The sequence below is a fragment of the Xyrauchen texanus genome, chromosome 45 (assembly GCF_025860055.1).
Source record: "Xyrauchen texanus isolate HMW12.3.18 chromosome 45, RBS_HiC_50CHRs, whole genome shotgun sequence".
In the NCBI taxonomy this organism is placed as follows: domain Eukaryota; kingdom Metazoa; phylum Chordata; class Actinopteri; order Cypriniformes; family Catostomidae; genus Xyrauchen; species Xyrauchen texanus.
The window spans coordinates 13023717-13051267 of record NC_068320.1 but is presented as its reverse complement, the minus strand read 5'-3'; the positions used below and the strand labels follow the sequence as shown (position 1 = coordinate 13051267).

The window sequence follows — 27551 nt, the reverse complement described above, 5'->3', positions numbered from 1 at the left end:
GCTTTAAAATTGCAATTGAAAAATGAATAATGAATTCCTTTGTCAATGGGACAGATATGTTTCTTCAAATTTGGGCATGTTCACGTGCCAGGCACGGGTTGATTTTTATTCAAACATATTTTAACTTTATTTATTGGAATTGGAATTGGAAACTCTTTAGCAGGTCTTCATTATTTATTTTTGGTAATTATGTACACTGGCAGCCAAAAGTTTGGAATAATGTACAGATTTTACAGATACATTAATTCACCAAAGTGGCATTCAACTGATCACAAGGTATAGTCGGGACATTAATGATGTAAAAAAACAGCATAATCACTATTTGAAAAAAGTAATTTTTGATGAAACCTAGACAGATCCCATTTCCAGCATCCATCATCCCAACACCTTCTCCTTGAGTAATCATGCTACATTGCTAATATGCTACTTGAAAATAACATGCCTTTACATCAAACACAGTTGAAATCTATTTGGTTCGTTAAATGAAGCTTAACATTGTCTTTGCGTTTGTTTTTGATTTGCCACAGTATGCAATAGACTGGCATATCTTAAGGTCAATATTAGGTCAGAAAATGGCAAAAAAAACAACAAAAAAAACAGCTTTCTCTAGAAACTCGTCAGTTAATCATTGTTTTGAGGAATGAAGGCTATACAATGCTTGAAATTGCCAAAAATTAAGATTTCATACAAAGGTGTACACTACAGCCTTCAAAGACAAAGCACAACTGGCTCTAACAAGGACAGAAAGAGATGTGGAAGGCCAGATGTACAACTAAACAAGAGGATATGTACATCAGAGTCTCTAATTTGAGAAATAGACGCTTCACATGTCCTCAGCTGACAGCTTCATTGAATTCTACCCGCTCAACACCAGTTTCATGTACAACAGTAAAGAGAAGACTCAGGAGGCCTTATGGGAAGAATTGCAAAGAAAAAGCCACTTTTGAAACAGAAAAACAAAAAGAAAAGGTTCGAGTGGGCAAAGAAACACAGACATTGGACAACAGATAATTGGAAAAGAGTGTTATGGATCTTAACCCCATTGAGCTTTTGTGGGATCAGCTAGACTTTAAGGTGGGTGAGAAGAGCCCGACAAGACAACAACTATGACAAGTGCTACAGGAAGTGTGGGGTGAAATGTCACATGAGGATCTGGACAAACTGACAGCTAGAATAACAAGGCTCTGTAAAGCTGTCAATGCTGCACATGGAGGATTTTTTCGATGAGAACTCTTTGAAGTTCTGGATATAATTTTTTTCAAATTGTAATAGTAATTTTTCACGTTATTAATGTCCTGATTATACATTGTGGTCAGCTGAATGCCACTTTGGTGAATAAAAGTACCAATTTCCTTCCATAAGAGCAAAATCTGTACATTATTCCAAACATTTGGCTGCCAGTGTTTAATTAACATTCAATGTTAAACTATGAAAATCCATTATAAAAATATAAATTGTGTTTAAAACTAAGATAATCTAAACAAAGTGTAACTAAACCTTACTAATATTTTAATTTCTATCAGTTTTTCAAAAATGATGACTGTCGCACAGTTGTGACATAATTTCCACCTCAACAAATAACATTGCGTAAGTTTTTAGTCAAAAATGTGTTACTTGTCAACAATGTCAACAAAATTGTCAGTGAAGAGCATGCTTAAGATAAAGACAAGTGATGCGTAAGGCAGGGTGCCATGGTGTTTGCATTCAAAGGACAAAACTCCCCAGGGAGGGAAAGAGCAAATGTATGTTCTCTGAGAAAATAGCATTGAAACTTTCTCGCAAAGATACGATCTCACATCCAACTGAGCAAGAATTGCCTCATTGTTGTCTTTCGACATCTGTTCTCTCTCCTACTTGTTGACACAAATCTGCGATCAGTGTTAGTACAAATAATATCTCAGCATTGATAGAGAATCGGTCTTCTGAGACCTTAACTATTCGGCATTAAGTGTACAAAGACTCTAGAGACTAAATATAATCATTATTTAGAACAACAAAATGTTGGTCGATTTGCCTAAATAATGGTAGTCATTACCTCTGGTTAATGTTAACATTACTCCGGCCAAGGGTAGATAGGAAACTAAGGAGACTAATTCAACATTTATTAGGTAAGTGTTTATCTGGATATGGCAGCATTGGTCGGCCTATCCAGGTAGTCTAACCACTCCTCTGGTTGAGAGTATTGTTATATTAATTAAGTGCATGCAGATCTAGGGGGACTAAACAAAACTATTATTTAAATAAAAGTATGCAGGGAGCAACTTGTCCAAATAATATTAAGTCAAATACCTCTGGAGAATGACCCAAAACTGGCCAGTTTGTGGAATGATCACGTATAACCTGGCGTAGACTCTACTAACAGGAATCCAAATGAACGAGTCCAATGTAAATGTATAGAATTAACTAGAATAATTAAGTATCCAAATCTAGAGAAGATCTCAATTGATGATCAATAATAATTGGAATCTCAAACAACATTTGAGGTCTATTATAATTGGGGAAGTATGAACTAATTCTTAACTAAATCAAATAGTTATGATGCTACAGCCACACATGCACGAAAAAGACGAACACGCAGATACCTTCACCACTTTGCTGGATTCCGCCATTGGGCCAGCGAGCTGGCGTTTTTACAGATGTTTGAAGAAAACAACGAAAAATCAAGATAAATTTCACTTGTGAGCAGAATATTTTTATTGGGCATAATTTCCAATGTTGAGTAAATTACTCCATTAGTAATCCACCTAATTGCAAATGACTTCTCTTAAATTGTAATTAATTATTTTACTGATTACTTTACATGAAAAGTAATTACATTACTAATTACTTTTTAGTTATTCTCCAATACAATTTTCACAGAAAATGGTGAAAATTCTAATTCAAAATAATGTCAGTATTTCCATTTTAACTGTCCCTTCAGCTGTCATTGAAATACAGACATTAACATAATCAATGTTTTAAATGTATTCTACATAAATGTTATTTTAGAAATATGTGTAACCCAAGTAATGTACTTAAAGGTAATTAACAGTCTTTTTGCCTCCGTGGAGTTTATTAGGCAAGTGTTTATCAGCTGGATAGTTGGGTTTTTTAATACATCCAGTGAGGCCAGAGACATAACTGAAAGTTGGTAACTGTAATCTGATTACAATAATTTTAACTGTAATGTGTTACACTACTTTATAACTAAAGAAGTATTTAGATTACAGTAACAAATTACTTTGTAATAAGATTACACCCAACACTGATCACTTCCAAACAAGCTGTAATTTTGTCAAATTACATTATTAGTAGATCAAATAAATAAGCTGTTGAGAGTGTTTTCCAACAATTTACAGGGATAAATTGACCAAACTGACTGATGTTGAAGGAACGTACTATTTTTGCCATTGGCAGGTGTGCCTCTCTCCAGAACCCTTTTATATTAGTTACTCATATGAACTCACACCCCTTCAGCCACATCAGAAAAGACTTGACCATGAGCTTTTGACATGTGACTAGAATTGATCCTAATGGCTCGAGAGAGTTGTTGTGATTGTTTATCTGGGCTCTGCAGACTTGTGATTGATTGACCTGGCATAAATACATTTGATTGTTTTGAAACACAGAACGCAGTGGAGCAGAACGTGATCCAGTGATCACTGTGACAGATAACCTACAACATACCTTCAGCTAACTCAATACTGCATTTAATGTGCACTTTATCTGTCCCTTTCATAAGATGAAATTCATTCCATCAGCTGACGTGTTCATGCTGCAATATGAAGTCAAAAACAAGATTCTATTTGTGTTAAATAACGTCAGTGATTAAATCTGGCAAACAGAAATGGGGCTATTTTAGAGCTATAAATATGTATTTATGAGATTACATAAACTGAGGGATACCCAGCACTGCAACCTGTGTTATAGCCTGCCCTCTATTGGACAGATGGAAGTACTGCATCAACATAAAACACCTCTTTCTTCATAGCTCATTATGACCTCCTGACTTTGATGGATTGATGTTATTGATTTCTTTTCAATGAATATGCAAATATGTTGTATATATATTTTAAAGGGATTTCATACGATCAGATTAGATAACACAATTCTCACTTCAAATCTAGAACCAGCATGCATAACGGTTCTAAGATCAGCCAAAAAAGCTATATGTTTCCCCAAACACACCTTGCTTATTCGAGTGAGAGTGCCGTTTCGCTCCTCGTCGGAAAGCCTCCCACTGCCGAAGCTCTCCATGGACTGAGAATGAGAAGAGATGGTCTGACAAAGCTCTTCAAAGGAGCAATCCTTATCACGACAGACCATTATTTCATCAAGCAACTTGGACAATTCCCCTGTCACTGCCTCATCTGCAAAGTGAAGGTGAGAGAGGGAGAAGACGAATGAGGAATTTAAATTCATGAATAATGAGTTTTTGGTCAAATGTACAGAAGTGGAGTGTGTGTGTGCATGTGTATCATTATATCAAGTCCACACACTTTTTTTTATTAATACTTTTATAGTTGATTGTGATAAATGCATAGGATAAAAAAAAATAATAATCTAATTTAGACCAATAAAAATACTATAAAAAACTATAAAAGAACATTTTAGAGCAGACTAGAAAACGTATATAGGCCTACGTAATACATTGCCACAACTTTCCAGGCCTGGACAACACAATTTTCCCCAGGTTCCCCAATTCCAGGTTTTATATCAAAGGCACGTCAATATTCTCTTTAACAGCTTTTACTGTATTTAAGTGTTTATTTACATAGCTTTCATCTTGAGAGCTATTCCATCTCTAACTCCTCTTATTCATTCTTTTTCTCCCTTCTCCATTTATCAATATTTTATAGGCGGAGACAATTGCTTGATTTCTGGCATGCAGCTCCATGGTGTGCTGATGTGTTGTTTTGTGACTGGCAAACTCTGAAGTTCACCTTTAATCATTATGAAAATGCTGCCACAGCTGGAATGAAAGACGCAAATCCAGCAATAATTCAGACCACAAAGGGAATGAGTGATACTGCCCTGCACTGCAAACATTAATCACTAGGGGCGCTGCTGTCTACATTTTGAACATATAATGACCAGCCAGTGATCATGTTAAACATATACTCTGTTATGTCACTATTTGTGTAACTCATGTGAAAATAATAATATAATTTTTTGATTTAAGTATGCAAATATTGGATTAAACAGAATAATAATTTGACAGAGAAAAACAACACAGCAGACAATGTGCTGTAATACAATCACATCACTACAGGGTGGCGCACTAAGCAGTTAAATGCAATATAATGAACTGAAGGTAATGAATGAGTACCTAAAAGTGTCTTTTAACAATTGTAAACAAAACATTTTATCTAAAAGTTCAGATGTAGCTATTTAGCTCATTTTTAGTTAATGATCTATCTTGTTTTAGTTATTTCATCTATTCCATTCTTATTATTGTAAAGAACAGTTTGCCCTCAGAAAGTCACGTTAAGTCTGATTAAGCAGACAAACTCATACTTTTATGCTGTAGGGATGGTGAGGGGACAGGTGATGGTATTGATGTGCGTGGTGTTGGTACTGGATGCTGTCGTAATGGTTCTTCTTGACAGTTCCCTTTGTCACAATCCAACATAATATAATCTAGAGAGAGAGAGAGAGAGAGTGTGTGAGAGAGAGAGATAGAGAGACAGTGTGCGAGAGAGAGAGAGAGAGTGTGTGTGTGTGAGAGAGAGAGAGAGAGAGAGAGTGAGAGTGTGTGAGAGAGAGAGTGTGAGAGAGAGAGAGTGTGTGTGTGTGAGAGAGAGAGAGAGAGAGAGAGAGAGAGAGAGAGTGCTATTAATTCACAGTATGTACACAAACACACACATTTAAAAACACTTTTAAAGCTAGGTTGCTTGATTAGACACAGGACCTGAATGGAAGCAGGCAATTATCTAGTGTGGAACCAGGAAATGAATTACTGATAAGATGCCAATGTCTCCTCTCTCAAACCTTCAATGAGTTCAATATTCTTCTTTCATCTTAGGAAATCATTTGCATTATTTACATTCGCTTTCATCTTTTGTCTCTCGCATCTTGTTTCCCTCTCCCCTTTCTTTCAGTCGTCTTCTCTTCTCTCTCCTTTAAAAGCATGCATTTTATGTTGGTGAAAAGTGAAATGCTTGTGGCAGCTGTAATTGTAGCCCTAAACAACTATACGCGGCACAAGCCACATGATCACAGTGGAAACAACAATAGTTTCAGTGTCCTGTCAAAGACTGAAGATTATAAAACCACAGCAACCGTGAGTTTGACATTCCTTCACGCTGTGGATACTGGAATTCTGGTACTGAGGACCACAGAGCCAGGGAGGAGAACTTTAATATCGCCTCTGTCCTATAGGATAAAAGGGTATTTAGAGGAAGGCTGGGATGATTTAGACTTCATATTTGTCAAAGGAAGACATTTTTGAGCAGTCATAGGAGTTCTTAACTCCCAAGACTGCATATTCACTACCCTCAGAAATGTATAACACTGGGTATAAAGTGGATGGAAACAACATGAGAGATAAAAATAATTTAATTTCACAACCAGATAACCACATTATATTCTTTTATGAGGGTGTGTTTTTTTTAAAACAAGGATGGAGCATTGGATTCAAACACTCAAGTGGCCAACACCTCTGCAACACACAATAAATGTCTGTTCTGTATGATAATATCTCCTGGGGAAATAGCATTAGTCTGGGCAGTTAATAAAAAAAGGAGATAAAAAGATTTTACAATTATCTAATATATTACAATAATAAAAATGGCCAAAAGTAATAACAGGTGTATAACAATGCAATTAGCATGTAATAAAACCTAACCACACATTGTTTGTTTGCTTTTTCTTTCCCTGAGGCAAAATTCTAATAGCAAAGATTTTTGAACAGTCATAATTTAGTTTTTCATGACCATTTCCATCCTCTCTCTGATGCTTGTAATTAAACAAGTTGCTTTTCTGTTGTGCCTTTATGACCATGTATATGCCCTCACATGTGAAATGAGTAAAACTGCTTACGAGTTGCAGATTTGAGGTCAGGCCCAATATACTGCTTACTGTTTAGTGCTTTTCAGAAAACACATCTTTTCAAATCAGCCTTAATATCTCAATGTCCCCAGTGAACCGATTTAAAGAAAATATGTATTTATGTCTTTATGCCCCCAGTTAGCAAGCCAAAGGTGACCGTGGCAAGGATAAAAAAAACTTTATAAGATGTTACTTAGTGGAGAGAAAAACTAAAATTAGTTTGGAACCGTACTCAACTATATATACTGTATAAAAATACTAGTGCTGTCAGTCTATTAACATTTTTAATCGTGATTAATCCCATAATTGTTTGTAGTATTTTTTGCAGATTTTGAAGTGCTTAAATTTGACACTGTATATACTTCCTTTCTTGTCATGAAATAAATGTATTTATTTCCATCTTAGGAAAAAAGAAAACAATATGTAGCAATATAATACTTTATTAACATTATCCAAACAAAGCCTTCCAATGTATAAAGATAGAAATGCACTAAAATATCACCAATTCAAGTCACATCAAACGTTTCCCAAAGTCTAAGTGGGAGTTTGACAAATGGAAAGAACTAGTCCCCACATAGGCTGCATATTCTTAAACTCTCATCCTCCACAATATTAATCTGCCGGTAGGCTGTTGCTATCCGCATCGTTACAGCAATCATGAAGCTGCATTTATGATTCGCATCAGGGCAGCAACACTAGTGTTGAGCGCCGCTTTGAACTCACCATGCACCTTACATAAGATGAAAAATACTTGATTTCTGTCACAAGTTCCATCTGGGATTGTTTTGTACAATAAATGGTGCTAAGAGAGCCTTTCTCCTTCATTGTATCACTGACAGGGAAGAGCTGTCAGAGATTCTTTTATTTAATGAGATAATAACCTCTCTATCATTGGAGAGAGCATAACTGTCAACTTTAGCGAGTTAAGACAGCTCCGCCCATACAATGTCTATGGGACCGCTGCGCATACTAAGCTTGTAGGCTCTCCTTAATAGAAGGGCTCTGGCGCTGTGGCATGTGCATCAGTGTATTGACTCCGGATGGACACATTACAAAGGTTCCGCCCTTCACACCAGTGTTTATGCTGTATTAACAATAAATGTGTTAATCACGATTTAAAAAAATTACTTGTGTTAAATGTTTTTAATTAACTGCATTCGTTAATGCGTTAAATCTGAAAAAATACTATTTTTATATATACTGTGTGTAAGTCATGTATTCATTGAATAGATTAAGTGATCAGATGTTTTAAATGTTACGGCTGTGTTTAAAACTGTGATAATGATTAAATTGTAAGGCTATTGATTAAGAGTCTTTGCACTCAATCCGAAATTGACTAGGGATGTAGGCAGTGGTCAGTGAAAGTCTCATTACATTGTGACAGATTCAAAACAATCTATAATGTGCCAATCTTTCTGGATGTTGGGATCCTTTTGGTATGTTGCATAAAGGCAGGTGATATGCACAGCTAAAAAAAGGAAAAGTTTGGTGGACTTTCAATTCAAAATAGGTCTTGTTTGCAAGTGAACATTGGTGGTCATGTGTTAATATTGTCATTTGTCTTAGGTCAAATAGTTGCATAAGGATGTAGCAATGATTTTACTACTAACTTTAATACTGGAAAAGAGGAGACATTTTGGAGTTCTGCAAGTTAAAGTATCTTTTCAAAGTACATTGAACTTATAATTTCAAAAGATCAAGTAGAAATCGTTTGCACACTATAAACCTCATAACTTTGGTCACGTTTTCTACTTTTGCTCCCACTCCCACTTATGCTCTAGTGAAGACACAGTATTGTTATTATTCACAGTGAGGGTTTTGTTTTGAGTATATCAGAGAGAAAGGATTTCTCACACACAGTAAACCGCTATTGTTCTCAATCTAAAACAAACTTCCTCAAATTAACTTTATCAGTCTGCAAGCATCCGCCTTCTGATCTCCACCAAGAACACACTCCCTTATCAGCCTGTGCACGTGTATGTGAGTGTGTATGAGTGTTTTCAGAGCTTCATGCGCTTCAAAAATTTTCAATGTGTGTGTTAGTCTAGGCAACACTTTACCTTGTATAAGAGAAGCAGTTTGTTGTGATTTCTGAGACGGGTGCTCTCTCAGTATCTCTAGAGCAGTTCTTCCCTGGTAATCTCTGATGTTGGCATCAATCCCTGAGAAAAAGAGAGAAACATACATCTCTGCATGTATTACATTTATCCAACTTTATCAAAAGACAGATTGAGAAAGTATGTATTTGGGACAAAAAACAAGACAAAACACAGAACTGAATTTTTCCCAGAATATAACATTTCCACAACAATAAAACTGCAACAGTGGAAACACCATGCCCTTTCCCTACAAAAGGAAGTTACCAAATACCCACTTCCTGCTCCACAGCTGGCATTGACAGGGAAGTTGTAAGGTCACAGGTCACACAGGAAGTTTAAACAGACCATGGCCCTTCAAGACATACATAACCCTCTCTTAAACACCCGCACATGAAGCACACAAAACACATCTGAGAGACATACCTGAGTCGAGCAGGAGCTGAACTACATCCATCTTTCCGAAGAGGGCAGCCTCATGGAGAGCACTCCCTTTTTCAGTCTGAGACAGGGAGAGATACAACATTTAAGTCAATAATTTAGGCACAAATGCCTCACATAAAGAAGAGAATGGCAGTTAGAATCTATGACATCTCTGCTGTTGCTTCGGAAAGACATCCCTCACAATCTATCAGTGAGATTAAGCCGTCTACTGGGGCTACTGACAGAGTATTTTATAACACGCTCAAACTGCAAAGTACTTAACTACAGCCAATTAAGCTCTAGAAACATTCATTCAGTGTTCTACAATTTACAGCAATGGCGCTGTTAATTTATGAAGCTGACTGGCAGAGAACTGGGCAGGGAAGTGATCGAGTAAATGAGAGAGCTTCTTGCACAGTTGACTGTAGTCATTTTAATAGGCCACCTTGAGACCGCACGTGACACCAAAGACCTGTAGGGACTAATTACTGTGTAACTTACAGTCCTGCACTTCACACCTAATACAGTGTTGCACATCATATTCCTGCAAAAACAGCATTCATGTTCGCCAAGGGGGTCAAATTGCTTTGTCCAAAATTAACTCTGTGCAAAAGTTGAATACTGTTTTTTTAACTGTTTTACCAAGTGAGAAAAGGACAGTCTTATAAGTTTTAAAACATCATAAAACTTTCTTTTAATTTCTGAGAAAAAATGCCATGTCATTAATCTGGACAACAGGGATCCTCCAGACAGAGTCTGGATTGATCATGTTTTATTTTTATGTTTTCATGTAATATTACTTAGGGGCCATTACACACTTTGACCATTTTATAATTGCTGGCCTATCTCAGGGTCCTTCAACTGTGCGGGCTGTGATCCCCCAGGGGGTCCAGCAGTTATTGATTGATCTCAAACAAATCTTTGTGAAAAAAAGGTAAAATATGCATTAAACAAAATGCAATGTTAACTTCAATAAGTTAATTAGCTAAGGATTAGCTACAGTGGCAACAGAGTATGTGTACCCTTTGGAATGACCTGCATTTATGCATACATTTCTCTGAAAATCTGGTTTGATCTTCATTGAAATTACAATAATGAACAAACACTATCTGTTTTAACTAATAACACAAATTATTTTATTGTTCTTGTACAAATTGAATACATCATTCAAACAATCACAGTGTAGGAAAAAGTGTATGAACCCCTAGGCTAATGACATCAACAAAAAGCTTATTAGAGTGAGGAGTTGGCAAACCTGGCATTCAATGAAACGAGATTGGAGGTGTGGGTTAGAGCTACTTTGACTTATAAAAATCACTCAAACATTTTGAGTTTGCTATTTAAAAGAAGCATCTGCTGACATGGACCATGCATTGCAAAAAAGAGATCTCAGAAGACCTACGATTAAGAATTGTTGCTTTGCATAAAGCTGGAAAGGGTTACAAAGTTATCTCGAAGAGCTTAGATATTCATCTGTCCACAGTTAATAAACTGTCTATAAATGAAGACGATTCAGTACTGTGGCTACTCTCCCTAGAAGTGGTCGTACAGCTTAGATGACTCAAAGTCTTGCAGCATGTGCAAGCCATTCACGCTTCACTTTCGGTTAATCACACAAGTTAAAACGTGCCCGCTTTCCTTCGGTCAAACTGCGTGGATGCCAACATTCAATGTTTCATTTGTTTCTTTTTGCTTTCAGAACATCATGTGATGTAATAAGGAAAACACCATTATTAATCCTTGAGATTTCAAACCCAGCATACAGGTACACCCTGTAAAGGTACATCCTGAAACCAGTCAAACTCAAAATTACATGAAAAGATTAAAAGAAAAACACTAAGTCTATTCAAAATATAATTTAAACCTGGAAATACAATTTTAGGATTTTGCAGGTGTGTTTTACTGAAAGGGCTAAAAAAAAGTTGTGTTGTGATGTACAAATGGCTCGTGCAGCGCAAGTCTCGTCACACTTTAATAGTGTTTATTCTCCCATACAGCTGATGAAAACACACGGCACTATCATGAGGAAGGATTACAACAAGATGTAGATTGGAATGCATACACGAAAAACTTCTTATAAATAAAGCTCCTCTCTCGCTATTGACTGCATACTAGTGATTACCTCTCTGTGTGATTTTGAAAAATGTATTATATAATTTATGAAATATTTCAGATTTCACACAGTTTAGTGATCAGTAATCAAAAAAGCAAATTTGTGACTTCTTTCATTAAAGCACTTTCACAAGATGTTCTGTGAAAACTAACAGGAAGGATCATGATTATATAATAATTGTCGGCACAGCCTTTAACCAGGCAAATAAAAATTGTCACTCCATGTCAAAAAGGTTGCTGACCCCATGTATAGTATATGGAAAACTTCCAACAGGCATGGTGCCCATGGCAGGACACCACAAAGTAAGACTCTGCTTTCCAGCAAAAACATAGCTGCGTGCCAGAAGTTTGCCAAAGACCATTTTGACACTCCACAACACTACTGGGAAAAATTTTTGTGGGCTGACGAAACTAAGGTTGAATTGTTTGGGAAGAACACTCAGCACTACATATGGCATACATAGGGACCAGCATAAAGATGTATAAGAGTATCACCATCCACCAAGGGGTCCTTGGCCTCAAAAACACTGAAAAAGCATCTTGTGGCATGCCCGTTGCATTTAAGGGGGCTTGTGCACTGAAAAAGTATCTTTTGAGGTAGGATAAATTCAAGTGTCCATTAGCTCTAAGATGTTCTGTCATGTTTAAAGCAGTTCAGCTTTCAATAATTTGTCTTGAGACCCCTGTGTCCTCTTTTATTCAGTTGCGGTCTGTCTAGCTGTTTTTTTAACACAAAGATGCATCCTGTGAACACCCCATAAGCCTGCTCACAATTCTCAGAGAAAGGTTGAAGAGAGCAAGCTCAAACAGCTACATAAACTTACACCAAACAATGACCATAAGTGTAGTTAGTGCTGTTAGCTCAAACCCAGAGAATGTGAGAATACAACGTAAAGCAATATGCATTACAACTTCAACTTATATAATATGGTATCTATGCAAAAAGTATGCTTGCAGCCTCTGTGTTTACTTACTCAGAGAAAGCACATTCTTTAAGAACACACCAAGCCCCAAATTAATGATTCATCCTTTCACTTGAAGGAAAGATGCAGTCCAGATAACTGTTTAGTCCAGAACCGGCTAAAGAGTCTGTTTCAAAGTTCTGAATGAAGTTCAGTGCTGACTTCTGAAAATGAAATCTCTCAATGAGGAGCACTTCCTGTCCAGTTTCCCATGGCAAATAGCTATTGATGTCACCAGGAGGAGGAAATCAATTCACTCTCGCTGGACTTCCAGGAATTGAGAAGCAGCGCGCAGATCTAATATATATATATATATATATATATATATATATATATATTTAAGCAATATCACATGAGCAATATGTGCGATATGGCCCTACATCAGCACTGATGTGAATCACAGCAGTGATACCCTACTGACTAAATAGCATGATTAAGAGTGTGGTATTGCTTATATACAACAGTTCAATGAACAAGTCAATTTTAAAAAATTAGAAAAAACAAGTACAGTCATAAAAACGCATTTACTTTTATGCAATGGATCAGAATCTGCCTTTGATAGTTCAAAACAAATGATGCGTCCAAGCCTTCATTAGTAATTCAAAAATGACACTTCAGAAATAATATCACGGCTTGTGCTGTTTCTAACAAGTCATTGGATAAACAATGATAGATGGATGGATGTGTGTGTGTGAGAAAGAGGGAGACAGAGAGTGAGAGAGAGAGAGAGAGAGAGAGAGAGAGAGAGAGAGAGAGAGAGAGAGAGAGAGAGATGGAGCTTGTGTGATCACCTGTTGCCACACCCAATCTGTCAGCTTCCTGAAGGTCAGATTTCTCAGTGAAAAATAGACATCCAAGTGGGGGTATTCCTCACAATTTCGCGGTAGCCGTGCACAAGAGTCATTCACTATAGAAACAGTGATGTCCTATTTTAAACAGTATGTATCCAATGTGGAAACTCAAATAAAAGGTAAGCACCTTGAGTTCTGTAATAAATCAGTTGTGTCTCTCAGCTGTGATGAGCCTTATTCCTGAAGTTGTCCGTTTAAAGCTGTTTAAAGCCATTTCCTAGCTTTGGCAATGTATTAGTAATACATTGCCAAATGTATCTATGTAAACAATGACTAACGGATTCACTTTAGGTCACCAACCGGCTCATATTACACACAAAAATTATCTTTTGCTACCACCTGCTGGCTAACATAAAGAGATGATGAAAAAAAACAGCGAGATGCGGCCCAATGGTCAGAAATTTCCATTTAGTGCATGTTTTCCTATAAAACCACAAAAAAACTGCGCATATAGATAAAAATAAATAAATACATTTTAAAAAAGCACGTTCAGTGTGAATTTCCCCTTAGAAGGCAGCTGCCTATCTAGGCAGTAGGAAATGAGGAGGCACTCTAGGTTTTGGAACAGATCTAAGGATTATAATGTGGAAGGATATGGCAACCTACACACAGACCTGTATGTTAACGTCCATGCCGGCCTCCAGCATCACCCGAACGGTAGCATGATGGCCGTTTCTTGAAGCAAGGTGGAGAGGCGTGTGCTTGCGCGTGTTGCAGCTCATGAGATTGGGATGGGAGCTCAGTAGCATGCAGACCACCTGTAGACGGCCGTACAGGGCGGCCAAGTCCAGCGGCGTCTCCCCTCGACTGTTTCTCATGCTGGGGTCCGTCAACTCCTGAAGCAATGCACGGACAACCTCTGAGTGACCATACTGAGCTGCACAATGCAGGGCTGTCTCTTTTTCATTGTTCTATAAAATCAATGAAAAAGACAAGAGAGAGGTAGACAGAGAGAAAGAGAATGTAAAGTAAGCTGATTTAATACTGATTATAACAAGTTATTTTAAATGTGAAGGGTTTTTAAAGGGGTTCATGTTAAAAGACTTTCTCCTATTCTATCTTAAGACTATAAGCTTCCAGAGACTATAAATAAGCAATTTGTAGGTTGATTTCCCAGCAAAGTATACCACTGCAACTCTGTGGTGCCTTTAAAACATTGCTCTGTTTGCTTGAGTATCCCAACCAGTGTGACATATCACCATTGGCTTAAACAATGGTGTGAATTTGTGGCGGGGCTATCTAGATGGGGTAGTGTTTGGGAAAACCTGTTTGAAAATATAATTTTTACAATTTCATTTGTGACGCTAGTGCCACATAAATTAGGTTCTTCATACATTTTGTAAATCTGTGTATTATGTTTATACTGTACGTATTCTGAATATTGTTTATTATGTACATTATGTGTTCATTACATTCTCCTGTTTATACTTTACTACATTGCTATTGTAATGTTGAGTTCTTGGGACAGGAAGAGTAGCAGGAGTAACGTTAAGGTATTAACATTACTCCTGCGAGTATATTACCTTAAAGTTAAGGTATTTAATAATAGACGCTGGAGTGGAAGATATCAAACAAGGGATCAATACATCATTGCAATACAAGAACTTCTATCAGAAAGACTCGCAGACTTGAGTGAAATTCAAGATGACATTTATTTGATGAATATAAAACAAAAACGTAATGTCTCTCTTTGGTGTATGCCCCGTCTGGCGGTCCGAGGAAGTTGTACTCGGAACTGTCATATCCTGCCGGAGATAGGAGACCCCAAGGCAGGATGGGACTCGACTGGTGGTGGTGGGGTGGTGGAGGTTGCCGTGTTAGCACACTGAAACAGCAATGTGATAGATTGTGAGCAGACTTATAAAGCAATGGCTTACATGCAATTGGCTGGGAATTTCCCAGCTAATGGTGCAATTATGTACAGCTGCTATTCTTCCCGCTAGAACTACGCTGCGCTTACATCAACCGGGAATGAACAAAACAGGAGGGTATTTATACAAACAAAAGGCAGATGATGGAATGAAGGACAGGTGAGGATGACAGAAAACAGATGGAAGTGATGAGGCTCGAGGGGCAGGGCCATGGAAGGTGGAGACGTGAGAGGCTCAAGGGGCAGAGCCAAGGAACTTGGTGACTGGAGAGAAGCCAATGGCTCAAAGGGCCAGGGTGTAGCCAAAGTTTCGGAGGACTGAGGTAGCACCAAAGGCTCACGAGGAGCTGGGGGATCGGATGATCAAGGCGGAGCCGGAGGGAAAGAGGTACCCCAGGTGACTGACGGACCAAGGTACGAGGGACCCTGGTGACGCCGACAGGCTGATGGCCCATGGTGGAGATGAGGGGACGTAGAGTTGAGGTGTTGATTAGGGCTCAGAGGGCCAAGGCAGAGTCTGAGGGTTGACAGATCCCCTTGCCTGTGAAATCACTGGGGTCATTGGTCGAGCAGGTTGAGCCAGTTTACCAGGAGGAGGAGGAGGAGGAGGAAATATTTTGAGTGGAGCCAGCAGAGGAGTAAGGGCCAGGGCACTGGTCAGAACTAGGGTGTCCATTATGCTGGCTGGAACCAGCGGAGGAAGAAGGGTAGTCAGGGAGAGAACCAGGGGCGGTAGAGGCAACAGGCATTGGCACTGGGATGGTCGAGGCTACAGGCTCGTTAACTGTGGCAGGCGTTGAGAGAGGAGCCATGGCAGGCTTGAGGAAGGAGCTGTGGCAGGCTGAAGGATGTCCACAATTGGAGGAGATTCAAAGTCCTCATCCTCCACACCCACAGTGAATGGTGAGCCGCAAAGTTGTAACGCCACCTCCACGAACTCGAGCAGTGTCCAGTTAGGATCAGCCGGAGGCATGAGCTCCTTTAGTGCCCTATTAAGTCCAGTCCTGAAGAAAACCACCAAAGAGTGGTCATTAAAGTGCAATAAATTCACCAGTTTTAAAAACTCACAGATCCTCAACTTGACCGTCCCTTAGCTCAGGGAGGAGGAGACGATGCCAGCAGGCACATCCATCTTGTCCGGTCAGTTCTTTTGTAACGTTGGGTTCTTGGGAGAGGAAGAGAGGAGTCGCAGGAGTACCTTCAGATATTTAATAAAAGAAGCTGGAGTGGAAGTTATCAAACAAGGGATCAATACATCGAAACAACACAACATTGCAATATAAGAACTGACCAGGAATTAATAAAACAGGAGGGTATTAATTAAAAAAAAGGCAGGTGATGGAATAAAGGACAGGTGAGGATGATAGTATACAGATGAAAGTGATGAGGGCAGTGCACAATGGGAAAACTTCAAAATAAGGGACCTTGGGAAACATGAGGAAGACAGACTGTGACAGCTATGGACTACACAGCCAAGTTTTTTTTACTCATTGTAGGGTTGGGGATTAACAGAATACATGTAACAGGATTACGTATTTAAAATACAAAATATAAGTAACTGCATTCCACTACAGTTACAATTTAAATCATTGGTAATTAGAATAAAGAATTATTCAAGTAAAGTATTTTTATTACTGACGAGATTAATTCAGATGGAAAACATTTATACATATAAATGATGCGATCCAAAGTGCATTTGAACAGTGGTGAAACACTTTCTTATGATGTGTGACATTCATACGAGCAGACAGAGAAGTAAGTTTTGAAGCAGGAGAAATAGAAATAAACCTTTGTGTAAATTGTCAACTTTACGCTAAGCTAAAATGCTATTTCTAGCCATTTTATATGCACATGTGTGAGGGACTCCACAAACAGAAGGGAAGGAGGACACAGGAAAGTGGGTTTTTCCACACTCAGGTAAGGCTTTTAATCGGCCACTTCAATACTTTACAGATTCACAAACTCAACAGCCTCAGAGGCACGTAGGCACTCAAACTCATTAGCTTCACGGACAAACTCATTAGCTTCACAAACATAAACACATCAGCTTCCATGAGCACTGTAGGCTCCCTTGTGCCAGTCCCTCTGCCTCTCTGCTAGTGGTGTGGCTGTTTATATGCCGCACTCCCCATGCTCACTGGAATTAGAGACAGGTGTTAGAAATAATCTAGCTCAGGTGTAAGCGCCCTTACCGCTTTCTCTCTCTCTCCGGATGGACGCTCGACTACGCTTCCACTGCCACAAAATGTTACCAGGCACGATAATTTTTTATATCAAGAGAATTCACGCTAGATAATCATTTCTTTTTTTCTTGTAAGACTTTTGATATTAGGGCAAAAATCATATTCTTGATAAAACAATTAGCATTATTTTCCTGTAAAAAATATCGAAATATCCTTAAAACAAGATAAATTAGATTTATCTTGTTTTAGAAACACTGCATAAGTTATTTAGAATTTTTAAGAGAACGTATTTTTAACATGTGTATTTTGTCTTACTGTACTAGCAGAGTTTTTATAGTCAAAACAAGTAAAAAAAATATACCAGGGCTGAAGAAGTAATCCAAAGTATTTAGAATAAGTTACTGACCTTGAGTAATCTAATGGAATATGTTACAAATGATATTTTACAGCATGTATTCTGTAATCTGTAGTGGAATACATTTCAAAAGTAACCCTCCCAACCCTGTTCATTGTAACACTTGTGTATATGTTGGTCACAATGAAGTGATTTGATTGCTTCATATTAATGATTGCAGATACTATAAAAGCACAGAAAATAAATAGCAATCACTATCAAAGCATGAACTGTCATTCAACTATGACAACTGCCTGTCAATCATCTACTGTCATATATAACAAGTTCCATCATGCAAAGCAACTGCCCCCTGACTATTTTCTGATCATTTGCACTATAACAAGACTGAAATCGGATATCGACAATCTCTGCAAATACCTGTTGCCGATTGCGACGGTCACTGACCGATGATGATCGAGAATATTGTGAAATGACAAAACATTTTATTTACACATTTATGTTTTGCTTTATATTTTTACAAAGGCTACACTCAAGTTCTGCATCCAAACACTCTTGCAGAAAGCAGAGCCTTGCCTGCACAGGGCAATACGATGGATCCTCACCCCCAAAAGAAACACCAATCAGAAAAAAGTGACAATTTTAAAGCAAACAGCCACCTTGGTATGGGGCCCGGGCCTGTATTACACTGCCTAGCACTGGTTGTGACAACCCTATTTGTCAGATATGCCACGTTCAGAGGCCAGACATGTATTTTCGCCTGAGGATGCCAGATCGTGCCTCATGCTCCCAGGGGGGGAACATCCAACAGCTTTATCACCTTCAGGAACCAGTGGCTGTGAGGTGATTTTGTGCAGCTAATATCAGTGTTTCCTTGTCCCCTCATATCTTGCACAATACTTTACATAGCAAGCGGACAGGGGAAATGCATATTTGCTGTGAGCAAAGGCATTCAAACCTAGGGGAGCTAATGTCATGGGACTACCAGAGGCGACAATGCGTGGTCTCCAGGGAGACAAACAGGTACACCTCAACTTCCCCGAATACCTCCCAAATCCTCTGAGCTGACTCTGAGGTTTATTGATAAGACACAGGACTCATTCCAGAGGAGAATTCGGCTCACCAGGTTCATCATTGGTTGTGACCGAACTCTTCCTTGGTGGTTTGTATATGCCACAACTACAGTGCTGTCTGAACGAATCAAAATGTGACACCTTTGCACGTCTGATCGAAAGGCTTCCAGAGCCAAGAGGAATGCAAGCAGTTACTGGCGATTTAATGCCACACAGTTTATACACCAGTCCAGGTGCCAAACGCTGGACATCCGTCACACATGGCTTCCCAGCCTGTGTTGGATGCTTCTGTTGTGACAACTTCAGCATCTGACCACTTTGGCTAGTGTCACACCTTTCCAATAAAACTCGTCCATCCTATGAGACATTACCACCTTTTATGGTCTCCTAAGTGCTTAGCCAAATAATACCACACCTTCTCTACAAGATGCATAATTTGAGTTATCATTCATGTCTGTAGCACAAAGGTGTGGAACCAGTAATGTGCCAAAGTTTTATATTCAGGGTGAAAGGTTTGTTTTAATCCCTTACCTTCCCTAACATAAAGTATGAGCCACATTAATAGTGCATAGAATGTACCACTTATAAAACTAGGACAAAAAGAACATTATAAACCTATGTATCTTCTACAGACATGCTGTATTATGAATCCACAGCACCCTCTACTGTCTTCACTTGACTATATCTCTGCGTATGTGTGTCTTTTGGAGTTCCAATAAATCGAGACAAGTCAGAAATGGGTGCATAAATCTGTAGAATAAAGAAAGAAGGATCATTTGAGCAGGCCTGTCAATAACAGAGTAACTTGCAGCAAGTGTTCGCTATAACTGCAATAACTTATTTGAAGCAAATGGGTTCTGCAATTAGCAAGACATGATTTAAAGAGTCTATTATCATAATTTATCTATTATGATAATAGACTCAATAGTCCCCGAAGCAGCATGAAGAAACAGACCTGATACTGCAGATAAATATCTCTCTCTATCTCTCTGTCTTACTCTCTTCCTTGTCTTTCTGCCTTTAATCTCCCTTTTCAGCCTAGAATTCCAAATAGACACACATACACACACTTTTATTTAGCAATTAAATCAGGACATACTGTAGAAATCCATTTTGCATTTTTCGATTAAAAGAATAGCATTTGCTGTATTAGCATGCTGCTTTTCCCTCCATACTGTTCATGCCCTATTATTTTGTGTCCAAGATGGTATGTCATGATAAAACAAACAGAGAAGAAATGGCAACCGCTTTTAATAAATGAGCTGTGACACAATGGTGACAACTTATCTAGAACGATAAGCACTTTAAAAGACACAGAGTATATTATTAAAATATAAAATAGATAAACACAAATAAAGCCATTTTCTTCTAATGAAAAGCCTGTTAAATCTGTCTCTTCTGTTTGCCAAGCAATAAAGCAGATGGCGCAGACAGTGCTGGGAGGACAGCGGAGGTGTGGAGGAACGCATTAGTCTAGTCTATCCTGTACAATCCACTGCAAACACAGAAAGTTTATTCCAAAGCTGATGGTCTGACTATAAAACACATGGTTTTCCTTTTTCTCCTCACACACACACACACACACACATGTAATCATCTGTACACATTGAGCCAAAGGATGAAGTGACCTCATCCTACTGACCTGCGCTAAGAGAACTGGATGAGTGTGTTAACACGGTGGATCTGACGCCGGGACTGTGTGTGTGTGTATGTGTGCGCGCGTGTTTATGTGATTTACAAGGACAATGTTTTAAGTTACAAACTGGTAATTACAAGGGTATTATGCTATAAATGTGATTTATGAGGACATCTCTAGTGTCCCCATAATTTAAATCACTTAAAAATCATACTAAACAATGTTTTATTGAAAAAGTAAAAATGCAGAAGGTTTTCTGTGAGGGTTAGGTTTAGGGGTTGCGTTAGGTTTAGGGGATAGAATCTGTAGTTTGTACAGTATAAAAATCTATATGTCTATGGAAAGTCCTCATAATGATAGGTAGACCAACAAGTAAGTGTGTGTGTGTGTGTGTGTGTGTGTGTGTGTGTGTGTGTGTGTGTGTGTGTGTGTGTGTGTGTGTGTGTGTGTGTGAGAAAAAAATTCAGAGGGCTGTCAGGGAAAATGGTGTAACCTTTTGTCCTCTGAACCAGAAAAAAAAAAACATTCCTGAGTAACACACACACACACATCCCCAAACCTAGCCACTTCATACACATCTATATACAGTATATATATATGTGTGTGTATACACACACACACACACACACACACACACACACACACACACACACACACACACACACACACTCACTCACTGAGCACTTTATTAGGAACACCTGAACACCTACATATTCAAACAATTATCTTATTTACCAATCATGTGGCAGCAGTGCAATGCATAAAGTCATGCAATTACAAGTCAGGAGCTTCAGTTAATGTTCACATCAACCATAAGAATGGGGAAAAATTTAGATCTCAGTGATTTCAAATGCGGCAAGATTGTTGGTGCCAGATGGGCTGGTTTGTGCATTTCTGTAACTGCTGATCTCCTGGGATTTTCACACACAACAGTCTCTAGAATTTACTCAGAATGGTACCAAAAACAAAAAACATTCAGTGAGCAGCAGTTCTGCAGACAGAAATGCCTTCTTGATGAGAGAGGTGAACGGAGAATTGTCAGACTGGTTAGAGCTGACAGAAAGGCTACAGTAACTCGGATATCAACTCTGTACAATTGTAGTGAGAAGAATAGTATCTCAGAATGCACAACATGTTGAACCTTGAGATGAAAAGCTACAACAGCTGAAGACCAAGGCGGGCACTTTATTAAGACCATAGTATTCCTAAAAAAGTGCTCAATGAGAGTATGTTCTTACAATACTTACAACAAAACAATCTAATGTGTTTATTTGCATACAACATACACACAAATCCTATTTGTATCTTCCTGCTGCTGTTTTTCATGCTTTCTCAGTCACAAGGTCTTTGAACATCAACTAAGGTAGTGAATGGAAAGTTAACACCTTTTTACATGCCATCTTAATTTTCTCAGTAGGCATTAAAATCACTCAGTTCAGCACACTATAAAGTGTCATTGCCTAGAAACGTCACACACAAAATCATCTTCTCAGTCACAACTGGCATGTATATGTACTTCATTTCAGAACTAAAGTGTTTTATTAAAAAAATTATCAACATCAGATCTTAATGAACAATTAGCTGAATGGTATAAGTACTCTTCATGTAAATTAGCACAGTCTTCTCATAATAATGCAGTTATATACTGAAGAATGATAGAGCCAGTCAGATGCCTTAGTGTTCGTATCTCTGTCTTTATTTCAATACGGACACGTCACAGATGTGTTGAGTGTTGACATTGATTTTTTGTCCAAATGGTAGTATGATAAACGGAAGGTCTCATTTTAAAATAACACACACAGGTCAAATCATGAACACACATACAATACACTCTATATATATGTAAACTGAAGGCTTTCAATACACACTTAGAAAAGAACAAGGATTTATACAAAACACAAAGCAGCAAAAATGTACTACAAGTTAAGAGTTTGGACATATCGATTCATTCTGCATCCCTACTGTTTGCCACATTTTAGAATATAAGTAAAGTTGTCACAACTATGAAATAACATATGGAATTATGAAAACAATGTAGTGACTGAGAATTGTTTTTTTATATTTTCTTCCCCTTTTCTCCCAATTTGGAATGCCCATTTCAGAATCAGAATCAGCTTTATTGCCAAGTATGCTTACACATACAAGGAATTTGTCTTGGTGACAGATGCTTCCAGTGTACAACAATAAAAACGATACCAAAAACAGCAGCAAGACATAGGTAATTAAAACAAAAAACTAAAAAAACATTTCCCACTACTTAGCAGGTCCTCGTGATGGCGCAGTTACACACCTCAATCCAGGTGGTGGAGGACAAGTCTCATTTACCTCACCTTCTGAGACAGTTAATCCAAGCATCTTATCACGTGGCTTGCTGTGCATGACACTGCGGAGACTCACAGCATGTGGAGGCTCATACTAGTCTCCGCGATCCACACACAACATACCACGCACCCCATTGAGAGCGAGAACTACTTAATCGCGACCACGAAGAGGTTACCACATGTGACTCTACCCTCCCGAGCAACCGGGCCAATTTGGTTGCTTAGGAGACCTGGCTGGAGCATGCCCTGGATTCGAGTGACTGAAAATTGTTAAACAAATTAAAATATCTTATATTGTGTGTGAGTGTTTGTATCAGCATAAAAACTGTAAAACACTTAGATTTAAGTGATGGGACTACAGTATAAACGACCCGTACATAGCTGTGTGGAAATAATGGCATACCCTCTGACACCAAATATATGAATATTACATTCATATATGAGTAATGCCTCAGTCATAAAGAACCCAGCATCCCACACTGCAGTGAAACATATTGCATAATATCTCTGCCACCGGCCTTGTGTGTACATGTCTGGGCCTCTTTAACACTGCTTTTGCATTTGGTATGATTCTTAAAGCACTGTATATTTATTTAAAGGGTCTGATGTAAAATGAGGTGAAATCAACATCTTAAATAAGGGCTAGGGCTGTGTGTTATCGGTCTCAACCTCAGACAGCAAGGCCACCCACAGTCTGTACTCTGACTGCCAGATATATTGCACACAAAACTGGAAAGCACTTTCTCGATCTGGCAAGCTCTAATCTGATTGGCTAGCTTTTCGCAGTTTACAGGAATAAGTGCACATAGGAGATTTATATCATATGCTAAGTTTACAAAATTACCGGAATGATACAACAAGCTATTTTGTGAAAAAAACTTGTTACTGAATTTCGAAGTTTGCCAGGTTAGTGTCATAAAGTATTTTAAACTTGCGCGACCCTGTGTTACACATGCATGTACTGACTGATCTTAGTTCAGAAGAGTCTGGGCTGTCGGTAAAGGGCTAAACTTTCGACGTACGGAGTCATGTGACAAAACAACATGGTGCCAATCACAGCTGAGTTTGTCTTTTGGGAGAAATGCAAACAAAACTACATCTGGTAAGAAACCTAGTTAAGTTTTTAAATTGAATCCTATTTGAGTCAAAATATTAAAGTCTCTAGTTTCATCCGATATGCCATTTTTAAAATTTGATCGATGTATTACCAAACGCCACACAGTTAAACACTATGTACACTAAAGTGTACTTTACCGCATTTGTTCCTTTGAAATCCTCTATTTACTGTGCTTTCATATAAAGTTAGGATGAATATAAGGTATATTTCCAACTGTTCTGAGACCAGTACAGACAGACAGCACACTGTCTGGAGGTTAAGTCATTCACTAAATATCAAAATACCATTAAGACATTGCATACCAATGCCCTGACAGTCACGTGCAACACCACTCACATTGTCTTTAGAAAATACAATTGAGTGAACATTGAAGTTGACTTGTATCATGCAAATGTGTGTATGAGAGTGTTTTTACCTACTATCCATGCTGTGGTTTTGTGAGCATATGTGTGTGTACCTGTTCGTTAACCCTGCTATGAGACGGTCCATGGTGGATCAAGATCTGGACTATCTCCACGTCACCTCTCCATGCTGCCAGGTGCAGAGGAAAACAGCCCTTACTGTCTGCCACATTAGTGGAGGCTTCAAACTGCAACAACTTTAACACCACGTCCCTGAGAGAGAGAAAGAAAAAAAAAATATTTTTTATTATTTGTATGGGTTTGTTTGAGAATCCTAACCAGCCCAACATAGCAACATTGGATCAAAGGGCTTTTTTTTTGCTGACCAATGGAATATGTAGTTCGGTGCAGGCACTGTGTAAATGGGCTAACTGTGCTCTATCATAATACATAATTTATGCATCATACAATTCACACAAATCTCTCTCCCACACTGGCCTCATTCTTACAGCAAATGTTTAAACCTCCGAAAAACCGTAAAATAATCTAATTCCATCTCTGCTCAAAAAAATCTGCCTAATCTGACTCCACCCATCCCATAAACCCCACCTTAATATGTCTCCATCCATTAGCACAGTCTCATAATCCTGTTTTATGAACAGAGCTGGATTTGGACTCTAAAATCGGAAGTATGATGATTAAGCAGCACTTTCTCTTCGTAAAGGAATACAGTAGTTCACCCAAAAATTATTTCAGCATTTTCTCACCCTTATGCAGTCTCAAACTCGTATGACTTTCTTTCATCCACAGAACATACACAAAGATATTTTGATGGAGGTGTGATTTGTCTCTGTATGGTGAACAGGGACCAAACTTTCAAGCTCCAAAATGGACATAAAGTCAGCATAAAAGTAATCCACATGACTTGAATGGTTTAATCCATGTCTTCTGAAGTGATACGATCAGTTTTGAGTGAGAAAAGACCAAAATATACAGTGCATCCGGAACGTATTCACAGCTCTTCACTTTTTCCACATTTTGTTATGTTACAGCCTTATTCCAAAATGGATTAAATTCATTATTTTCTTCAAAATTCTACAAACAATACCCCATAATGACAACATGAAAGAAGTTTGTTTGAAATCTTTGCAAATTTATTAAAAATGAAAATAAAATCACATGTACATAAGTACATGACAGGCTTTGCTCAATACTTTGTTGATGCACATTTGGCACCAATTATAGCCTCAAGTCTTTTTGTGTATGATGTTACAAGCTTGGCACACATATTTTTGGGCAGTTTCTCCCATTCTTCTTTGCAGGACCTCTCAAGCTCTCAAGCGAGATGTTCAATCAGGTTCAAGTCTGGGCTCTGGCTGGGCCACTCAAGGACATACACAGAGTTGTCCCGTAGCCACTCCTTTGTTATCTTGGCTGTATGCTTAGGGTCGTTGTCCTGTTGGAAGATGAACCTTCACCCCAGTCTGAGGTCCAGAGCGCTCTGGAGCAGGTTTTCATCCAGGATGTCTCTGTACATTGCTGCATTCATCTTTCCCTTGATCCTGACTAGTCTCCCAGTTCCTGCCACTGAAAAACATCCCCACAGCATGATGCTACCACCACCATGCTGCACTGTAGGGATGGTATTGGCCAGGTGATGAGCGGTGCCTGGTTTCCTCCAGACATGATGCTTGCCTTTCAGGCCAAAGAGTTCAATCTTTGTTTCATCAGACCAGAGAATTTTGTTTCTCATGGTCTGAGAGTCCTTCAGGTGCCTTTTGGCAAACTCCAGGTGGGCTGTCATGTGCCTTTTACTGAGGAGTGGCTTCCGTCTGGCCACTCTACCATACAGGCCTGATTGGTGGAGTGCTGCAGAGATGGTTGTTCTTCTGGAAGGTTCTCCTCTCTCCACAGAGAAACACTGGAGCTCTGTCGGAGTGAAAATGGGGTTCTTGGTCACCTCCCTGACTAAGGCCCTTCTCCCCCGATCACGCAGTTCCAAAAAAACCTTGGTGGTTCCAAACTTCTTCCATTTATGGAGGCCACTGTGCTCACTGGGACCTTCAATACTGCAGAAATTTTTCTGTACCCTTCCCCAGATCTGTGCCTTGATACAATCCTGTCACGGAGGATTGTCCAATTCCTTGGACTTCATGGCTTGGTTTGTGCTCTGACATGCACTGTTAACTGACCTTGTATAGACAGGTATGTGCCTTTCCAAATCATGTCCAATCAACTGAATTTACCACAGGCGGACTCCAATGAAGTTGTAGAAACACCTCAAGGATGATCAGTGGAAACAGCATGCACCTGAGCTCAATTTTGAGTGTCATGGCAAAGGCTGTGAATACTTATGTACATGTGATTTTTTTCGTTTTTTATTTTTAATAAATTTGCAAAGAACTTCTTTCAAAGTTCTTTGCAAAGAACTTCTTTCATGTTTTCATTATGGGGTATTGTTTGTAGAAGTTTGAGGAAAATAATGAATTTAATAAATGTTGAAATAAGGCTGTAACATAACAGAATGTGGAAAAAGTGAACCGCTGTGAATACTTTCCGGATGCACTGAAATCATGATTTCAAGCTCAAGTGCATCAGGCACTAAAAAGTGTAATCAAGCTTGAAATCATGATCGTGTCTAGAGACTGCAATGGTAAGATTTATAGTGAAAAAGGGGTTACATTTTTGTCTGTTCTCATCCAAAACTGATCATATCGCTTGAGAAGTCATAGATTAAACCACTGGAGTTTTATGATACTTTTGGGTCCTTTCTTTATATACAGTATGTTGTCTACCCTGACAAAGGTACATTGTTTCAATTTGTAAAGTTGTGTGTGTGTGGATTACCTGTGCCCGTTCAATGACGCGTGGTGTAGAGGTGTGCATCCTGAGCTGTCTGAACAATTTACATTCAGGCCTCTCCACATACTGCAGATGAAAAGAGAAGATCAATCAGTACTGGACAACATGTTTCAAAACAACATGTTTGAAACTACTAAATACAACTCTGTTAAGAACTGATCTGAGAGCTGATACAGTGGGATTTGTGTAAATAACACTCATGCCAAGAGTGTTCTGGGACCCTTGCTATTCTCACAATCTCCAGAGAACCTTAATCACTGAACAGAGAACACACAAACACATCCACAAAAATGCACAGCAAGTAGTTGCATATTTGCCTGCAT

The 27551-nt window shown here is 38.6% G+C and overlaps 1 protein-coding gene across 4 annotated transcripts in view; it reads right to left on the bottom strand.

The window, feature by feature from the left end:
• LOC127637164 (ankyrin repeat and sterile alpha motif domain-containing protein 1B-like) overlaps positions 1-27551 on the bottom strand; it is a 213690-nt gene that overhangs the window by 132458 nt on the left and 53681 nt on the right. For 3 of the 4 annotated variants that reach the window (XM_052118089.1, XM_052118088.1, XM_052118087.1), the window contains 7 exons: positions 27214-27294; positions 24483-24639; positions 14088-14384; positions 9552-9627; positions 9090-9191; positions 5497-5619; positions 4168-4349 (listed from right to left, as the gene is read on the bottom strand). In XM_052118089.1, coding sequence (XP_051974049.1) covers positions 4168-4349; positions 5497-5619; positions 9090-9191; positions 9552-9627; positions 14088-14384; positions 24483-24639; positions 27214-27294 — 1018 coding nt within the window. Of the gene's footprint in view, positions 1-4167; positions 4350-5496; positions 5620-9089; positions 9192-9551; positions 9628-12634; positions 12786-14087; positions 14385-24482; positions 24640-27213; positions 27295-27551 lie in introns of those variants that run through there. The other variant, XM_052118090.1, reaches the window with a different exon arrangement.